Below are 20,494 nucleotides of genomic sequence, written 5' to 3' on the forward strand. Positions count from 1 at the left end.
TTGCAACGGTCTTGAACACACAAAATTTTAACACATATGTTTCTCCACCATACAATTTAAACAAAGCAGAGACTGATGTTTTAATGCACTGGCCATCACAAGTTTCAATGCATAGTTCATGGATTTAATGCATTCAACCAGGTTCTGCTAGAGGGATAGAGGATCTGCGTAAGCTTAACTTGGAGTCAAGGGGATAAGATTGGGTATAACACTTTGTTTTGCAAGCAGATTATCTCTCAAAACAAACGAAGTAGATTGTTGATGTTGTAGAGCTCACCGCACACTACTTCGCACCGCATTAGATATCAAGCCACAAAAACTTCAAAAAATCTATAGTGCACTCAGGGCAGAGAGAGAGGATGTAGCGCAAAGATAATTCAATGTTCTATCCAAACACACAGAAATTTGGGACAGAAGGATAGTATGTAGCAGAGAATGGCATAGATGAGCAGATGACTGACCATAGCAGTGAAGACTATTACCCTAAATCGCAGGTATGAGAGAGGAGCGCTAGTAGATGGTCAGAACCAAGAGGAGCAGCAGAATAGGGAGTTACAAATTAAAGAGGGAGGCAAAAATGGCGTTGGAGAAATGACAGAGGTTGCAGCTAGCATTTAGCTGAGAAAATATTCATGAAATGCAGAACTGATGGCAGAAATGACCTGCACAGAAAGGCCATAAAACAAATGGCTCAAAGTAATTATGCAGGACAGGAATACGCCTGCTCTGATACCATGTTAAACACACACATGGCAAAAAGAGTATGAAAGATAAAACATGAGAATACATTTTTTATTAACAAATGATATACATTTATAGTACATTGTGTGACCATTGGGTTTCACATTCCAAGGTCTCTTGGACTTCCTTAGTCTATTCGGCTTACACACTAACCCATAGAGTATTAGGTGTCCAACATCTCGACGGTCGAGATTAAGTCCCTAATCAATGGCTAAGATTAGATTTGGCTTGATCCATGTCTTTTGGACGACTCTAGCGCAGATTCATATTAATACACATTAATATTTTATTTTCCCTAAGTTTAGACTTAGGGACTCCATTAAAAATATTAATTATTTTAATATCTCATGATCTGTTTAGAATCTGCCCAAACCCTTTCTGGGTATTGGAGATCTCATGTGCCCCAACCTCTCCACCAAATTTCGTGGCTAGAGCACATCCAATGTTACCCCAAATCAACACCCATCTATGAAGACACTAAGTTGTTCATAAACAAGGAGATCAAGATGAAATGGTTGGACATCAATGACATCTTTTCAAGCACATTTGAGGAGAATTTGGAGGATCACAGAGTCTATGTCAACATATACAAGTTTGGCTTGTATCGGATTACATGCAGGTATCTCGTGTTTCCATGTGCAGACATGATCCATTGGATTGTTACGTACACTAATTCAGAGACAATGGCGTTGAGCAGTGTCAGTGGAACATAACTTGCTACCTTCAGGGCAAAGGACTTTCAGGCGATGTATCACTTGCCATAGTCGGTGGTCACAATGGATGCACCCTTCACCAGGCCCAACAACAGTGCAAACTCAAGAGACATCTTGAAGAGCTGGGTGAAAGAGCTGTCTAAGTTTAGGACAACACCCAACCAAGTGTACAAGACAAGGATATTGCGGAAGGCTTATCAGCTCTTGGTCATCTTCGCATGCCGCTTATACGGCCAAGAGAGTACAGAAACCTTCCCGCAGAGTTGGGTGATTGTGTTGGATTAGCTGGCGAACGAAGGAAGACCTTTCAATTGGTCTGACATGTTGGCTCTCCAGCTGAAGGGACAAGTAACAGAAGCCCGACATCCGCCCAAGGGTCAACAAGCAAAGCTATTCATGTCCGCTTACATACTTGATGGATTCTGTACCCGGCAGCAATTCCCAGGCTTGGGTTGGGCATGGACACCTTTAGAAACCTTTGTGCACACCTATTGCAGGTTGTTCTCCGAATGCAACTTCTGTGGAGTTATAATACAACTATCAGACCACTTCGTCACCCCGGTGTACAGGATGATCTTTGAGCAGGATCCACCTTGCATGTCGTAGGCAACGATGGAGGCATTGGTTGACATAGAAGATTGGTATGCCTCACCCCTTGGCACCTTCATCCAGATGTACAGCGCGGAGAAGGCTCCACATGTTTTACCGAAGTTTGCCATGGATAAGCTGGTCATGCAAGAAGTTGCATACCACATCTCGATAGGGTTGTCAACAAGACTACATAGGAAGAAGAAGGCACCTTGGCCCGCTCTTCCTTTGCGGATCGGGTTGTATGAGATCCAAAATCTCAAGCATGCTGAGGCCGAGACGGAGGAATTCAAGAGGTTCACCTTCGACACCAGAAGTTTCAATCCATATGACCCGCATTGCTTAGTGAAGGACCACTGTGCGAGAGTGTATCATCCTTGGATCCACGGGGCATGTCATTGGCCTAAGGAAGACCCATGGAGATACTACTATAACTTCTCAAGGCTCAATGAACCGGTCATAATGGCTATAGAGTGGTTAGCAGTGCAAAAGGCAGCAACATCTCAGAGAGTAGCAACATCAGCAACAGAGGGCAGCAGACCTGCGCTTGACAAAGGCAAGAGGAAGGTTGCAGACAATGTAGAGGCGGAGCAAAGCTACAAGTTCAAAGCAAATTCACTTGTGCTAAGAGAAACTTTGGAGATTGAGACAAAGAGGCGGCAACGCGACAAAAGGATCGCATGAAGACAGAGGGAGAAGCAGAAGCTGGAGGAAGCAGAAAAGGAGTTGCAGGAGTTGAAGCAACAACTTAGGGAAGAACAAGAGCTGTGTAGAAGAGAGAAGGAAGCGCAGCAGGAACAGGAACAATAGGAGGCGCAATATGCACATGATGAAACTGCGCCTATACAGGTTATTGATTCATCCGAATAGTTGGCACATAGCAGACAAGGTGAGTAGTCATAGGAGCAGGACTTTGCTCAGGAGATTGAACAGATGCTAGAGCAGATGGACATGGATGTGGTTCAGCCAGAGTTAGATCAGGACATTGACCTCATGCCTCAAAACCAAGAGGTCACTCCACCGGCTTCACCAGATCCGGGAGCAGAGCAAGTCCCAAGCGATCAAGGAGACACTAAAATCCTTGAGGACAATCCGGAAGTGGATGTGCACAACATATCCTTCAACGAGTCACAACATAGAGTTGTGCAGTCGCGCAGAGTGCCCACTCCAGATGTTCATGTATCTCCTGCGCAATTTGAAGAATGAGTGATCGTGTTCGATGTGTGCAGACATCCAACTGCATTGGTCGATGCTACAAAGGCATATGCTTAAGCCACTAGCTCAAGTGTTAGATTATTGATAGCGGAGAACGAGAGCATGGCTAAGGAGTTACAAGCGCGAAGCAAGGAGAAGAGCAAGTTACAGCATCCGCTAGAGCAGAGTTGAAGAAAGCGATACTTGATGAAGTATCGTCTCTCGAGATAGTCATGCGGAAGCTGTACTTCAGGTTCGTCACCGTGCATAAGTCAGTTGTCCATCTTAACGGTTGGCAGTGGCGCTGTGCTAGGAGAGCACGCATCTTGTCAGACATACACACTATTGTCGATCACATGCAGATATGGACAATGAGGTACAAGGGAGCCCCATTGCACTTGCCAAAGATGATGAAGCCAAAGGCAGTGGAGTTGAAGGCACGCATTCAGAGTCAGATCCGAAACTATGAGGAACTCCCGCAGCTCATCACCAGTTTACAGACTTCACATGCACGAGTGTTCAGGAGCATGGATGTCATTGTGTGCACGCATGCAATCCCATCCATTGCCACACTGATTGAGGCAAATATAAAGAACCAAGTCTGATTGGAGCTGGACATGTACTTTGATCAGTTGATGCACATAACCACTAGCACATAGTTGCAGATGAGCGTAGACACTATGCACCAGTATGGTCTAACTGCACTCAAGAACATGCTGCGCATGCTATCTGACGAGTTGGATAGAGGTGCTAAACCAGTGTACCCGGATGCAACGAAGGCAAGAGTTTGATTTCAGAAGGATGTCACCATAGAGTACACGGACACCATAACATACTACCAAGCTTGGCATGAATTTTCCACCGTCGATCATCGAGAGGATGTCGAAGAGTTAGTCTTCCCACAACTGTTCAAGTCTTAGTGATGTCTTGCATGGCTTACTCAAGCCCATTTTTGTCTCACATGGGTACATGTGTAGATTGTATTGTAAACATGTTGTAAAAGTGAAAGACCAAGTGTCAATAGTAGAATGTAATAGTCATGTGTAAGTTGAAGAGTCACAAAGGGGAATGTCAAGGGTCACCCCACCCTTTGCTATTTATAGAACCTCATAACTCATTGTACAGGATTTTGGGAGCCAAGCTTCCTATAGGTATAACTTAGAGAAAGCTTGGAGTGTATTGTAACGAGCCTTGGATTCTCCATAGTGCAGAGCTAGTACATCTCTTTGGAGGAGTAGGCGACAGTGACTGTAATGTTCTGCTATCGAGGCTAGTGGTTGTCATGGTTGTATGTATGATTGGATCTTTCACTCTTTTAATATAGCAAAGCCAACATGTTTCATGCATATATGGTTATTGTAGTTAGGCTATCCTAGTTACTCTAATGATGTATGTAGCTGTAATTTACGCTTGTATGTATGGACTATTCCGTATGTGTTTGTATGAATCTTATCGAAGCGTGTTGTTGATATAACCCATCACTTTGGATCATCGGCTATCCTGCTTTCCATCTCGTGATGTCTTTCTGCTTGTGTGTTCCCTTTCAAGCTGCGTGCTATCACAAGTTTCTAAGGGGTGCACTCATTCCCCCTTCCGTGTGTTAGAGCCTTTCATGCACCTTCCTTGACTTGCTGCAAGGTCACACCATTGCTTCCAACAAGGACATCTTACTTACCTCAATACTGTATTACCCACTGCTGGGACTCCTACTCTAAACCGTCTGGGGTCTAGTTGGGACTTCTTACTGGGGAGATCCCCTGACATGTTGGCGAGTACAGCATCATCAACAGATTCTTGCTCATGATCAATTTTCCTTTCATAGTGGATGAGGTCCTATACTAGGTATGTTCCTTCTATATGAATATCTTGAGCTATATCTACCATGCTCCTATATTCTAGAAGATATATTTTTAGCCATGCATCCTATTCTATTCCTACATGCTCCTATTCTACTCAAAACTTCTAAAGAAGACTTAAGCAACGAGGTTGATTTTGTCATAATAGAGATCCAAAGGATCTTCCTTCTTTTGCTTCTTGTCTTCTTCTTTTATTTCTTGAGTCATCTGAGCTTCTTCGCTTTTTCTCTTGTTGTTGCTGTCCTTATTAAGTTTAGGACAATTCCTTTTGTAGTTTCCATATTCTTGGCATCCAAAACATTGGATTTTGGATACGTCTTTGTTGTTTGTTCTTCGTGGACCAAATTTGTCAAATTTTCCCTTTCTCTTGGCCATGGTAGCAAATGTTTGCTCCTTTGATCCAACATCTTCCTTAGCTCTAAGTCTGGTTTCCTCTGTCTTGCATAGAGACCACATTTCACTGAGTGTGGTAGCTTCCTTCTTGGCATATATGCTTGATGTGAAGTTGCCCCAATCCTCAGGTAGAGCATTGGGTACTACAATGGTCATTTCTTTGTCAGACATGACTTCCCCAAGCTCTTGAAGTTGATCCCTCATCTCATAGATATTCATGAAGTAGGGAGCTATTATTTCCTTTGATATCTTCATCTTGTAAAATTCATTTCTTAGAGATATCACTTCTTCAGTTGTGGTTATCGAGAATAGCTCTACTAGCTTATCATAAATTTCTTTTGATGTTTCAAAGTTGGAGATATAAGGAATGAGAGAGTCCTTGATAGATTCTATTAGAATCCTTTGAGCTCTTGTCTCATCCTTATTGTACTTGGCTAAGGCTTGAGTTTGTTCCTTAGCAGGGATAGTAATATTCCCTTTGATATGTTCTAGAAGTTTATTCTCCTTGAGAAGTAGATCAATCCTCTTCTTTCATGCAAGAAAGTTATTGGTACCTACCAATATGTTGCTTTCCTTGCAAAAAGACATTGATGTATATTCAGAAGGGGACATATACTTGATAGATTTTGAGATGTAGTTGACTTCTTTTCTCCTTGAAGTCTTGATGGCTTGCCTTCCTTGGATCTTGATGTTTTTCAAGTTTCTTTCTCCAAGTGGGCTTGCTTGATGATTTGTAGCTTGATGTAGGTCCCTCTTTGATCTGCTCTTCTTGTAGGTGCCTTTATGTAAGGTTCTTCTTCTAGCTTTGTAGACTTCCTTGATGAATGATGGATTGTAGACCTTCTTGTCCTTGAAGTGATTGAGACTTCTTGGCTTGATGCTTCAACCTTGTAGATGTCCTTCCTTGATGAGTGTTCTTGAGATGCCCTTTCCTTGATGTGTCACCTTAGCTTTGATACCATGTTGAAGAATCTAGGGCAATTAGGTGTAGAGTGATTCTTCAAGACTAGATAACAATTTGTGAAGTCTTTTTACAATTTGTCTTTGTTAGCTTAATCTTCTTCTTCTCTTATTAATGCATGTGTGTGTGCTTCATCAAACTGCTATCAAAACATAAAACAAGAACACAGGATGTTAGCTCCCTGGTGGGGCCAAAACCTCTCTTCTCTTGAGAGGAAAACCCTTAGGTAAGTTTTCTCTTATTGAAGCTTATTTCTTGATCAATGCTAAACCCTAGACCCTTGACTAGAAGATCCTCCAAGCACAAGTCAAGTCCTTCCTTTTTCTCTGCACTATGTTTGCCCGACACTTTGTCCACCTTCTTCCGGCACTTCATTCTTCCTTCCACTGTTAGTAGACCTTCTAGAAGAGATACTTATCTTTTGTACTTAGTGATATCCTTCACCTAAGGATACTCCTTCCTTCTCTTGATCAACCGAGTCCCTTCTTGATGTATAGTGGTAGGCTTAGTGTGACAGCACTGCAGCCCTAATTCTTGCATGTGTGAGAGGTCTTGTTGATGTTATATGGCTCCTCTTTCCTTCGCTTGGATAGGAGGCCTAGTAGGCCTAGTTTGTAGCCCAAACGATGAGGTACGATGGGAGGTGACTTGCTGCTGTCCTAACCGCAGATAGCTCTTCCTTCTCTTCACACGCGTGGTTGGTATTGGCCCTAAAACAGTCCCAAAACCTTTGCTCTTGCTTCTTTGCTGCACTAGAGGCTCCTTTGTCCCTTTATCAGCTTCTTTTTCGGTCCTCTATCTTCGCTGATTTGAGATTGGGTTTATTGTCGTTTGAGGGAGTGGACAGCCTCTATATATAGAGGACTGTCCTCCTTTAGGCCGACTTGTAGGCCGACTTGCTGCCTTGAGGCCGACTTGACTTCCTTTGCTTCGATGGGTGCTTTTAACAGTGCCATTGCTTCTTTTGATGGTGTCTTTGCTAGGAGGAGACTTGAATTTGCTTGGAGGTGTCTTCTTTGACCCTTATACATAAATGTAACATACGCTTAAGGTCTTCAACATAAATCTTTTGACTCTTTGACTCACCTATAACACTTTAACATGTACTAGACCTACTTCAATGAGCAAGAAACTCATTGACATATATTATAAAAATATTTCTTTTCTTGAATAAATACAAATATCAAAAGTACATTTATGAAGACCAAACCTAGTTACATTTCCTTCAACAATGCCCCCTAAAAAATGAGATGCTCCCATGCTCCCTTTTAACCAAAGTCTGTCTTTTTGAGGAAAAGGATAAAAATAACACAAAAATAAAAAATAAAAAATAAAATGAATGTAAGCCTAATGCATAGGTAGATGAGGAGGAACTTGATGAGGCACAACTCGGGTTGATTGGTGTTCCATTGAGTATTATGGAGAATGCAAATGATTCTAACTCAAATAGAAACATTCTTATGGTTACTTGTTCTCCCTTCATGCAATAGCTACATGTAGAGACTAATGGGCCATTGCCTTGAGCAGTGATATGCTCGTTTGTTATTTGCCCTATTCTTAGATTATTTATCTTAAGACTTAGATCTGTATCTCTTGAATTTTTTAAATATAATAAGAAATACAATGGTGATAAATGATTTGTGAATTGTGACTATTATGTTGTTACATTATTACATGTATTATTCATGACATATTATGTTACATGCAATCATGTATTATATTGGTGCATTGTTATGTATAATATTTCAATGATTGATGTTTTAGTTTTTGTATATTTTAGTTTTAGTTTTTTAGTATTTAGGGTGGGGTTCCCTATGTCAAAGAATTTGACATCCCTGTGATGTTCCCTAGAATTTGGGGGCTGCTTCCAAATATCCCAGGGATGTGTCTTCCTGCTTTTGCATCTCCATGTCCCGAAAACTTGGCGGCACCAATATTATGTGCCAAACTTATCTAACATGCTCTTGATTTTGTCATGTGATTCAAATAAGTGCTTTTATTTATTATTAGTCTACTTGATTTCTTCACAATAAATCTATGCACATTATTTAGTCTCATATTTGTTTTTGATGCAGCATTTATTGTGCCTCTATTTGTAAGTTTGTGATTGCAGGGCATATAAATGGTAACCCTGTCATGTTGGCTAAACCACAAACTTTCATGAATGTGAGTGGAGAATCGGTAAGTTCGACAAGTGGTAATTAACCTTGGACTATTTCTTCAGTATGTGAGTGAACTTATCATATTTGAATATTTCATTTTGTAACCCCATAAAGGATGGTAATCTAGATATTGCCAAGTCGTTCAAACTTCTAAAATTCTTTCAAGAATAAAGACCCGAATAATCAATTATGGTGGTGAAGATTTTGGATATAGTAATAGGATTCTGTCTCTGCAGTCAGTAAAGTCTAACCAGTGAAATGTTTTTTATGTATAAATTGAATTTTTTTACTTTACTGTATCAAAACAAAGCTTGTTGACATTGTATGGTTAATCTTCACTTGAGGCCACATGCTGACCTATTGTATTAATGTATTGTTGGTTTTATTTAGTCCACACATGATAACTAACTCTTTATTTGCATGTACCTTATTTGGCTATTTTTGCTTAAGGCGTACCTACTTAACTTCTTGGAGCCAGTGCACCAAACTCTAAATGATATATATTACCTTAGACCTATACCAAAATGATTCACTAAAGTTGATCATTTTAGTATAGGTCTAAGTTCATATCTTCTATAGCATTCCTGGAGTCCACGTGCTTGGTTATTGTGTGATCTTGGTTGTTTGATCTCTTCCTCAAGGGCACTATGCTATGGATTTATCACTCTTGCAATCAACATTAAATGCTGTTATAAATCCGCTGTATTTTCTTCTTCTAAATTAAGGTTTGCTGAACTGTTCTCTGTAGATTCTATCTCCTATTGATCACGTCATGGTATCGGAGCTATTGTGAACTTGCGTTTTTCTTTCAAACATTGTTTTAAGAGACTTTCAAGACTACAAACTAGGGTTTCCAGTTGTTTACCGATGTATTTGGAAAAACCCCTTCCTGTCCCTGATCACAACAATGATAACCTTGTTTGCCTGAAAATGGATGAAGCCCTTGAGTTGATTACTCTATATGTGGTGTCAGTTCTTGTTGATCAGACCAAGACTAACCAAAATGCAAAGGAGATTTGGGATGTGAAATTTCCACTACCTAAAAGGTGCTATTAACCCAGTAAATTATTCCGATTACTTATGCACAACAAAATTAAATTTTCAGTTGAGAGTAATGAATAAAAAACATGAACAACACCATTCACCAAATAAAATGCAGTGGAATATATGAGAAACCAATCACACAAATGACACATATTTTTTGACAAATGTCCTGTAAAAAACTCCAAGATGGGGAAAACTAGTTATGGGATGAGGGTTTTATTATTAAATCATCAGCAAATCTGCTAATGAGAAATTGTAGGAATTTACAGGGTAAGTTCCTCAGATAGAACACCAAAGGACACCGCTCACAAATAGATCACAGATCAATACACTAGTATTCTTGACGTGGTTAAAACCCTCAAAGAGGGAAACAGTCCACGGCCTGAGCCAATGCGGCCACTTCAGGCAATTTATTAATAAAAGAAAGAAAATTTACATAAGCTTCTCTCATGAACGGCCACCCTACAAATGACCCTCCATGCTCTTTAAATAGAGATCATAGACCAATCGGGTGTTAAGCCATGGATCAAGTGTCGGTAATACCGAGGAGAGAATGAATCGTCGGATCACTTCATGTCTAGAACATATCGTGATAGTTGGATTGTAAGTTACAAATGTACATAGTAAAGAAACACACTTTACCTAACTCTACACTAGACCAAGTTATACTTAACTATTTCCTATGTGTCGGAATATCCTAACAGAAATTACATTTACTAATTGCCTGATATTGGAAACTCGATCTTCACCCCCGCTAATCGACCAGGAAAACCCCACGACCTTCCTTCTGCAAACCATATGTCCCTCTAGAAGTAACTTGGCCCTTGTATGACCCTCTCTCTCGGCCCACATGTGTGTCCTAGAAGAATTTAGCCTCCTATGGCAAATCACACAGCCTCTTCACAACCTGGAGAAAATCTCGGCACTCTCTGTACAAAATAATTCGATCGGCAAAACCTCCCTCTGAAACTCAAAAATTGGAAGTCTTTCAGATGAAGAATAAATCCCATAAAATCCCTCTCAATTGTTGCTGCTGAAATCCTCTTAGTGTCACTCTGGAAACTCACCCAACAATACTCAATTCAATTTGCTCCAACGCTGCTCATCGATTTCCCTTTATAATCTCTCATTCACCAATGAACGACCAAGTTTAGAAGTTATCTTGTTCCAATCAATGGCTAAGATCATCTTAGAAACTTTCAAGAAGCTTCTAGAGGCACATCGACCTTATCTCAATTAATACGAATTAATTTACCAATTTTCCTAAGTTTTAACTTAGGAAATATTAAAAAATCATTAGTTAACTTAATTAAGATATTTTCCCTAGGTGAAACTTAGGAAAAATTACATGGGTTTGGAGATAATTCATTTCTATGTGTTCCTAGCCTTAGTGACCTCTCAGGGCCAAAACACCTGTTCGATTTACAATATTTAACACTCTCTCTAGTGAGGAAGGTGTTTTCAACAACCAACTTGTCTTTGAAAAAAACAAACTTACCTTTTATCAAGGCCTTCATTGGAATGTCTGCCACCTACTGATCTGTAGGCACTTATTGTAGTCGAACTGATCCATGCTATACACAGCCCTTGATGAAATGATATCGTGTGTTGATATGTATAGATCGATCAAGAAATATTGGATTCTCAAATCGCTTGATGCAACTCTGGTTGTCACAGTGAATGATGGTTGACTCTACCTCCTGACCAAATAGTGCCACTAGCAACTTTTGAAGCCATATAGCCTCACACGCTGCCATGCTCGCTGCCATGTACTCTGGTTTTGCAAAGATGAATGCAACAGACTTATGCTTCCTGCTATACCAAGAGACAACTCCTGATCCCATGCCGAAGCAACACCCTGAAGTGCTTTACCAGTCCACTACATTACCTGCCCAGTTTGCGTTAGTGTATCCAATCAACTTGACACGATCATCCTGAGTATATTTTAGCCCATACTCAATTGTACCTCGTAGATGTTGTAGCACTTGCTTTGTTGCTATCCAATGTACTAAGAGAATTGACTTTGTTCAAGAACACCGTTTTGACATCCATTTGATGAATCTACCATCCCATCTATTCTGCAAGTGAGATCACAACTCTAATGGAAGTATACCTGACTACGGGAGCAAATGTCTCCTCATAATCTATGTTGGAAATACTGAGATGGGGGTGAATCAGTATTTCCAACAATAGCTAATTTTAACTTCACGAAGCATTAATTGTTATTAGCATAAGATAAACTCAATCAATCATCAACACCATTCAACAATGCACAACAATAAAGACAGTAGACAACATAATTTTTGGTGGAAACCCTTCCGGGAGAAAAACCACCAAACGCTTCTTAATATTTTTCTTCAATAATTTACATCAATTAGGAAGTTCCAACTTCCAATATTTTCAGCTCCAACTGAAGGAGGTTCCAACCCCTTGGTTTACAGGGTCCAACCTGAAGGATGCTCCAACGCCATGGTTTACCAACTCCAACTGGAAGGATGCTGCAATGCCCTGTGCAAGTTCCAACCTTCCCTAGCACCACCTTGCTGCCCTGCTTAGCAAGCTGCCACTTGCTCAAAGGTTCAAACTTTCAGCTCATCACGACGAACCACGTTTCATATATTTTCAGACTAGATCCACCCATTCTCAAAACAAAATAAATAATATTAAAAATATTCTCTTGACTTTGTCATTTTGGAACACTGGCACAAGGTCATTAGCAACAACCACAAATTTTTCTATCAAACATCAAATCCTAGCACTCTATTCCATGACTACATTCAACATACCATCCACAACAATATATCCACTGCAACAATACCTTACTGGCAACCTTTCTCATCCAACAACTCAAGTATAACTCAAAGACTGGTACTACTTCAATGATATAACAACATGCAAACCATCAACAAACTCTGCCCTCTTCTTGTCAACTATATTCTTTACTCATCAAGCCTGTCAAATCCTATCAATGCAAAACTTCTCTCAACAATATTGGCAACATCTCATCAATGCCTCAACATATTGACATGTGTCCTTAACTCAATATTCAGTCTCAATTCCAATGTAACGAACAAGGTTCATATATGCAACAATAATCTTTAGAATACTTCGAAGACAAATACATCCATTGTAGGACAAGCAATTATATAATAAGAATATTTGAATACAAGTGAGACGATTACAATGAGGGTGAGGCCTTGCTTATATACCTAGGCAAGCACCTTTTCACAAACAGTCATGTCCTTAGAGACATGTGTCTTACTAATTATTAGTGAATTAATCGTTAATCATTATTATTGTTATTTACATTATTTGTATTATTTTTTATTATTCATAACATTGCCTTCCTCTTCAAAAAGCTTTGTCCTCAAAGCTTACTGATGAGGAAGCATGCCATCTATTTATTGGTCTTGTAATCTATTCGCATTTCGAATTCTTGGAGTTATCATCTTCGTTGATACTAGATGATAGGATCCTTTAAGTGATAAACAAAATTGTCGCATTGAGAAAGGATCTGACCATCCTAAATCAATCTTTTGTAGAATCTTTCGGTTACTGGAAACTTGTGATGAATTGTTATCATCGGGTTGAATTGTGCACACTTCAATATTCTTGGGAACATAAGTTTGTTGTTTATGCTTTGAGTGATGCAAATGTGCAGACTGATTGAGTTGTCTTCTCTTGTGATTTGGATGTCGATAAAGAGTTTTTGTGGTTTGATTTCCCCTTATCATGTGTGTGGCAATTTGTTTTACTTCCGGTATTGATGTTGCTAAATTGGTTATAGAATCCTCACTTGGAATTTCATTGTTTGAACTGCAACATTTGAGCTTGTTTTTTTCTTCAACTGGCTTGTCTTCTTCTTGAGTTGTGATATTCATTGGATCAATAATTGCTCAATTTTCTTCAACTTGGAAAGTTACATCTGAAGATTTCAATACATTTTTCGTGTTGAGTTCTTCTAGTTTTCTTTTTGACGATTTCTTGTCATTTTTAATTTTCTTAATTTGCGTCAATAATTTCTCGTTGTGGTCTTTGAGGTGAGTAACTTATTCATTTTTGTGAGTGGTGATTTTGTCAACTTCTCTTTGCATATTTTGTATCATTTTTTTACTTTCTTGAGAAATTACTTTTGAGATATCTTGTATGTCTTCTGGTGTCATTGAATTTGGTTTCTATGTGACATCTTGCAGTGTTATTTTTTTCTTTTTGTAGGAAAATGTCATTTTTTTTTTGTATTTAGGATAAAAGACCCTAATGATTCCATCTAGGGTGAACCTAGACTTATATCGCTATTGTCGCAAAATAAGGTTTTGACAATGAATTACAAGACAAAAATATAGCCTTCAATGTTTAGTTGTAGATTGCTTATGTTATTTTGTTTATTATTTATCGAATCCATCATTTCAATTATGTTTGATTCAGGGATCACTAATTGGTTAGCACATTCAGTACTAACATAATTATTATCTTGAGTAGGATCAATAGAGATTATAACGTCCCTTCCTGCAAGTGATCCTTTGATTTTAAATAGTGCATTAACACACATCCTAAAAGTTTTAGGAAATCTTTCATTATAGGTCTCTTTTTTTTCTACCTTCATCATTTTCCAACTAGACTCCTTTTTCTCTTCTTTTTTTGGATGAGCTTGGGGTTTTAAAAGTAACCCCTTTTTGTAATAATACTTTTTTATAATTCTTTTTTAAAAGAAATCCTTAAATACTCTTTTGATTTTTTTCCCACTAAAATAATGTTTTAGTAGAATTTCAAAGATTAACTCTTTTAATATTCCACTCACTTTTAAGGTACTTTGTAAGTGTTGTGTTATAATACTTCCCTTGCATATTGCTTTGAATTTTAATTGAATAGTAGTAGTTATCTCTTTTATTTTTATTTCACCTCATAATAATTTATACTTTGAATAAATATCTTTGTAAAAGAAAAGTACACATAAATAATCATTCCTTATTTTTTTTGCTTTGTTCAATATAATATATTTCACCACTCCTTTGACTGTGGTAAGGGCATAAGATATTTTATGTCAAGACGTGACCCTTGAAGACCATGTTCAAAAATTAATTTGAAGACACTTTATGTGACGTAGTACCCTTCTTTGCACCAAATTCAGTCTATGCTACCCGCTATTTCTCATTACCAACGATTCTTATGCCTGTGATATTTATATTGTGACAACGATGTATTATTGAAGTTTCTAAGTTTACTTAGTTAGAAACCCTCCATGCACTTTATCTGATTTATTCCTACCTACTTGTTATTTTACTTAACAAGTTATTTACAATGTAAATACTGAAAATAAACACTAGTGCATGCTCAACATATTACAGATCAGCAACTAAAGGAAACCGAAACAATCACACCATATGACACCATTATTTTTGAACTAATGTCCCCGGAAAAACCCAATGTGGGAAAACGATGCAACTATCTGAGGGTTTTCTTATTAAGCAATATCAGAGTACAATCTGGGTGCCGAAACTGGCCTACCAACAGAGAATTTTGTTAGGAATTATACCTCTAAGTTTTTGACAAATCTCCTGGCTGAAACCCCGGATAATCCTTCCGGCAGCTACTTAGCACAAATTTGCCCTGGAAACCCTAGCGTCAACCTCTCTGGACTGCGTCAACCTTCTTTGCCCAGTGTTGGCCCCACATCACCCGGATGGGTCTGCGTCAGCCTTAGGAGGCCCTGCGTCAGCAACACTGACCTCTCTGAGGCTCTGCGCAGTTCTCGACTGCCTCTGTGTGGCCCTGCGTGAGCCCTAGATGGCTCTGCATCACTCTCCCCGGCTATTGCACTGCTCTCTCGGCACTATCTCTGCCTCTCTTTCTCTCTATACTCAATGCCCCTCAGCTGCAACTCCCGCTCAGTAATTCTATCTCTCTTAGCAAACCCCGCTCTAGAGAATAGAATGACTGATCACTCTGGTGTATTCTCCAAGTGACCCTGAAGCCTCCTCTTATACTTTTCCTGTTGACATATCAATGGCCGAGATTAAGTCCTTAAACAATGACTAAGATTAGATTTGGCTTGATCCATGTCTTTTGGACCATTCTAACACAGTTTCATATTAATCCACATTAATATTTTATTTTCCCTAAGTTTAGACTTACGGACTCCTTTAAAAATATTAATTATTTTAATATCTCCTGAACTGTTTAAAATCTGCCCAAACCCTTTCTGGGTATTGGAGATCTCATGTGCCCTAACCTCTCACCAAATTTCGTGGCTAGAGCGCATCCATGCTACCCCAAATCAATACTCCTCTTAGCGAGGATTGTGCTCTAGCAATACTCCTCATTGAGTATTACTCTAATCATACGGCATCGGTACCTGTGCTGATGCTAGGGCTCCTGCCCAACATCCTCTGCGCTGCTGCATCTTGTACTGATGCCCATGACCCTACCACTGCCACTGTTGCATCTGTACGGCAGCTCCCTCTACATCCGTGCTGCTTCTGGTCCCTTCTCCCAGCACTGCATCCGCACTGCACCTCCTCTCATCATGTTGCATTGTGCTGCCTACTGCTGCACTGCAACTCAGTTACTGAGAAGTAAGTAACTGATCTCCCAATCTGACCTCCCAATCTGACCTCCTGTTGGGCTAGAGACACCCACTGATGATGAAGGTCCATCTGCCGCTGACAAGTGCTCCTCTCTGATCTCTGCACCGCTGCAACAACTCCCTGCATCTCGCACCGTTGCACACCTCTCTCTGCCATCCTGCACTGGTGCAACACTCCTGTGCCTCTCACACTGCTGTAGCCTGCTAGCCTCGCACTGTCTCAGGACTCCTGCACTGTAGTTCTCTCTGCCGCTTCATTCGCATCCGTCTCTACCTGACTCAGTCAGTCTTGCTACTCCTCATCGGGGCTCCCGTAGCAAGGTCTAATCCAAGAGGTTGGGTGCCTCGAGGATCCTGCCCCTCATTGCTTGTAGTCCACCTGACTACAGCTCGATGTCTCCCCACTTCCACTCAAGTGGTGTGTGGGCACTCATGGCACAATGATTGTCTGTCAAAACTTCCTTTTCTGCCCGTGCTGGCGCTGCCTTAGTCTCGGAAGACTCTCCTTTACTCTTCTTCCTTGGACACTAGGTCGCATAGTGACCCAGCTCCCCACAGTGGAAGCACTTAATCTTCTTCCACTTTTCCTGCTTTCCCTCAGATGCTAGGGAAACATCTTCCTCCTCCTGTTTTACTTTGATCCCCTTGTTGCTGCTACTCGTCTTTGACTGCTGTCTAATCTCTTCCTGGAGAAGAGCCGCCCACATCTCGTCCCAAGGTGGGAGAGTCCCTCTGCCCAGTGTACTCTGGACAAATACCTCCCAGTCTTCTGAGACAACATTCAGGGCTATCCTCACCATCAACTCTTGATCCAGCGTGGCTTCTATAGCAGTCAACTGATCTCGGATCTCATTCAGTCCTCCGAGGAAGGTGTCAATCAGTTCTCCCTTCTTCATCTGATACGACCTCAACTGATTCTCAAGTAGCATTCTTCTTTGCACAGAAGTATGCTGGTACAATTTCTTGAGAGCCTCCCACATCTCATATGCCGTTTCCTTCTCGACAATGTGTGGTACTACATGATCCTTGACCCCATCAAGGATGATGCTCTTGGCCCTCGCCATTGCCTCCTCGTACTTGTCGTTATCATTGGGGTCGATTAGGATAGCTATTACCTTCAAGGCGAAGTTCTTGACACGATTTCTGTCAAGTACGGATAAGATTCTGGCCTTCCAGACTGCGAAGTTCGATGCTCCGTCCAGTCTATCCTGGTCTCTTACTCTGTGTAGTGCCATGATGCCTCTCTACTTCTCTCCTAGAAGTTCTCTGTTCGACTCCTCTAAGTCTCTACTTCCCGTCTGGAAGTTCTCTTCTGGACTCCCTCTGAGTCCTGATTTCCCTCCTGGAAATCCTTTTGCCGCTGTCGAGATGCTCCCTACACTGATCGTCTTGTGCAACTGCACCGCTGATCCGGGTTCCTCGGCTAGAAACCCTCGGTAGCAGCTCCTCTTGGCCTTGCTCTGTCAGGTACTGTTCTGCCTACAATACCTCACCAGCTCCACTCTTAAATATTCCCACAGCCTTCTAAACCTCAGCAACCTGAAGATGAGAGCTCCTAGGCTCTGTGCAATCCCGACACCAACAACCGGGCCTCTTCAGCCAACTGTGTCAGCCCTCCCAGCTACTGTGTGGCTCCGCATGAGGCTCTTTTTGCTTTCCTTAGCCTCTGCGCTGCCTCTTCCCGGCTCACCTTTGATGACGCAGTCACTGTGTCACCCTTCCCTTATTGCTGCTCTGCTAGAAACAACCTCTGTCACCTCGAGACAACTCTTTTCTGCTGCTATTTCTTTGCTCAGCTGATGTCCTTAGTCCTCCCGTGATCTGCAATCACCCTCTGGTACCATGTTGAAGTTTCTAAGTTTACTTAGAAACCCTCCATGCACTTTATCTGATTTATTCCTACCTACTTTTTATTTTACTTAACAAGTTATTTACAATGTAAATACTGAAACTAAACACTAGTGTTTGCTCAACATATTACAGATCAACAACTAAAGGAAATAGAAACAATCACACCGTATGACACCATTATTTTTGGACTAATGTCCCCGGAAAAACCCAATGTGGGCAAACCAGTGCAACCATCTGAGGGTTTTCTTATTAAGCAATATCAGAGGGAAATCTGGGTGCCGAAATTGGCCTACCCAATAAAGAATTTCCTTAGCAGTAATACCTCTCAGTTTGTGACAAATCTCTTGGCTGAAACCCCAGATAATCCTTCCGGCAGCTATTCAGCACAATTTCCCCTGCCCCAGAAACCCTAGTGTCAGCCTCTCTTTGGACCGCGTCAGCCCCTCTCTGCTCAGCGCTAGCCTTGCGTCACCACGGATGGGTTTGCGTCAGCCTTAGGAGGCCCTGCGTTAGCTCTCTGGCCCTCTGCGTCATCAATGCTGGCCTCTCTGAGGCTCTGTGTAGCTCTTGGCTACCTCTGCGTCACTCTCCTCGGCTATTGCGCTGCTCTCTGCCCTACACTATTTCTGCCTCTTTGTCTCTCTGTACTCAATGCCCCTCAGCTGCAACTCTCGATCACTAATTCTATCTCTCTTAGCAAACCCCGCTCTAGAGAATAGAATGACTGATCACTCTGGTGTATTCTCCAAGTGACCCTCAAGCCTTCTCTTATACTTTTCCTGTTGACATATCAAAGGCTGAGATTAAGTCCCTATTCAACAACTAAGATTAGATCTGGCTCAATCCATGTCTTTTGGATCATTGTAACACAATTTCATATTAATCCACATTAATATTTTATTTTCCCTAAGTTTAGACTTAGGGACTCCTTTAAAAATATTAATTATTTAATATCTCCTGAACTGTTTAGAATCTTCCCAAACCCTTTTTGGGTATTGGAGATTTCATGTGACCTAACCTCTCCCCAAATTTCGTGGCTAGAGCACATTCGATGCTACCCCAAATCAACATGTATGTACAGGAGGCAACAGTTGTATGGCTAGATGTACATCTACTCGAGCAAGGAACCTGACGACTGGTGAATCAGTGATTGAAGTGCGACGGTGGCAAATGATGGAAAATGCGGCGGTTTGTGGCCGTGGCAGATGGCGAGTGCAGTGGGGGTAATGCAATGGACGAAGTTCATACAATGGCGTAAAAATGGAGACTACAAGAGATCCGAGTGGTGGTGATGACAACTTTGGCGTTAGCGGTTGTTGCGGCGGCTGGACGGACGACGACAATGAAGGTAGTGGTCTGTGAGCGCTCGTCGCTAGGAATTGTCTTCGCGATAGTGGTGGGCTTGTCAGTGTAGAGTATTGTGGTGAGTCGGGCGACGGGGGTGTTGTCTGGGGTGTGTGTTTGAATGGTTTGAGTTTGTTTTGTAGCGGGTCTGCGGTGGGTTCGAACCTGTCAGCAGTTGTGGATGGCGGGCAAGGCTGCGGTGACCAAGTCGTTTTTGACCTCCCCTTTATATATATATATATTATATATATTTTTTTTTTTAATATTTTGTTTGTTTTTTTATATACGTTTTTTTTATATAATTTTTTTTTTTTTTTATCTTTTTCAATTTTTTTTATATATATATTTTTAACTTTTGATTTTTTTTCCTCACTTTTTTTAATTCTTTATATATATATACATTTTTTTTTAATATATATCTTTTTTTTTTAAATGAATATATATAGTTTTTATTTTATTTTATTTTTTCTCTTTCCTTTATGGCCAAAAGCCTGAATGACGATATGCAAGATGGAGAAACTCCAAACTCTTGTAGTGAAACACTTCAGCAATAACAAGGTTGACAAATTTTGACGGCGAAGGACCTAGATCGGAGAACGTGGCTCTGTGCAGTGGTTAAGCGGCTAGAGGATCGATCAGCTCTGATACCAATGTGACAAACAAGGTTTGTATATGCAACAATAATATTTAGAATACTTCGAAGACAAAGACAACCATTGTAGGACAAGCACTTATATATAAGAATATTTGATTACAAGTGAGATGATTACAACGAGGGTGAGGGCTTGCTTATATACCTAGGCAGGTACTTTTTCACAAATGGTCATGTCCTTAGAGACATGCCTCTTACTAATTATTAGTTAATTAATTGTTAATCATTATTATTGCTATTTACATTATGTATATTATTTTTTATATATATTTTATTTAACATCCAATATCAAAGTTGTGCAAGCAATCTTCAGGGCTTCCTTTCAAAATGTTGTTGGTGATCCAATGTTGCCTTCAACTTGCAGATGTAAGGTAGATGCACCTGGATGTGATTTGATACCTTTGCCCTTAAT

At 40.5% G+C, this 20,494-nt stretch overlaps 1 protein-coding gene across 1 annotated transcript in view; it reads left to right on the top strand.

Moving 5' to 3' along the window:
- Positions 1-8,651, top strand: part of LOC149162935 (peptidyl-tRNA hydrolase, mitochondrial-like) — a 155,374-nt gene extending 146,723 nt beyond the window's left edge. Inside the window, exon 4 of the mRNA XM_089435315.1 lies at positions 8,560-8,651. Coding sequence (XP_089291441.1) covers positions 8,560-8,651 — 92 coding nt within the window. The remainder of the gene's footprint in view (positions 1-8,559) is intronic.
- Positions 8,652-20,494: the final 11,843 nt, after the last annotated feature.

This window comes from Pinus tabuliformis, chromosome 5_2 (genome assembly GCF_031772625.1).
Source record: "Pinus tabuliformis cultivar Carrire ecotype Pingquan chromosome 5_2, CPIR1, whole genome shotgun sequence".
NCBI lineage: Eukaryota > Viridiplantae > Streptophyta > Pinopsida > Pinales > Pinaceae > Pinus > Pinus tabuliformis.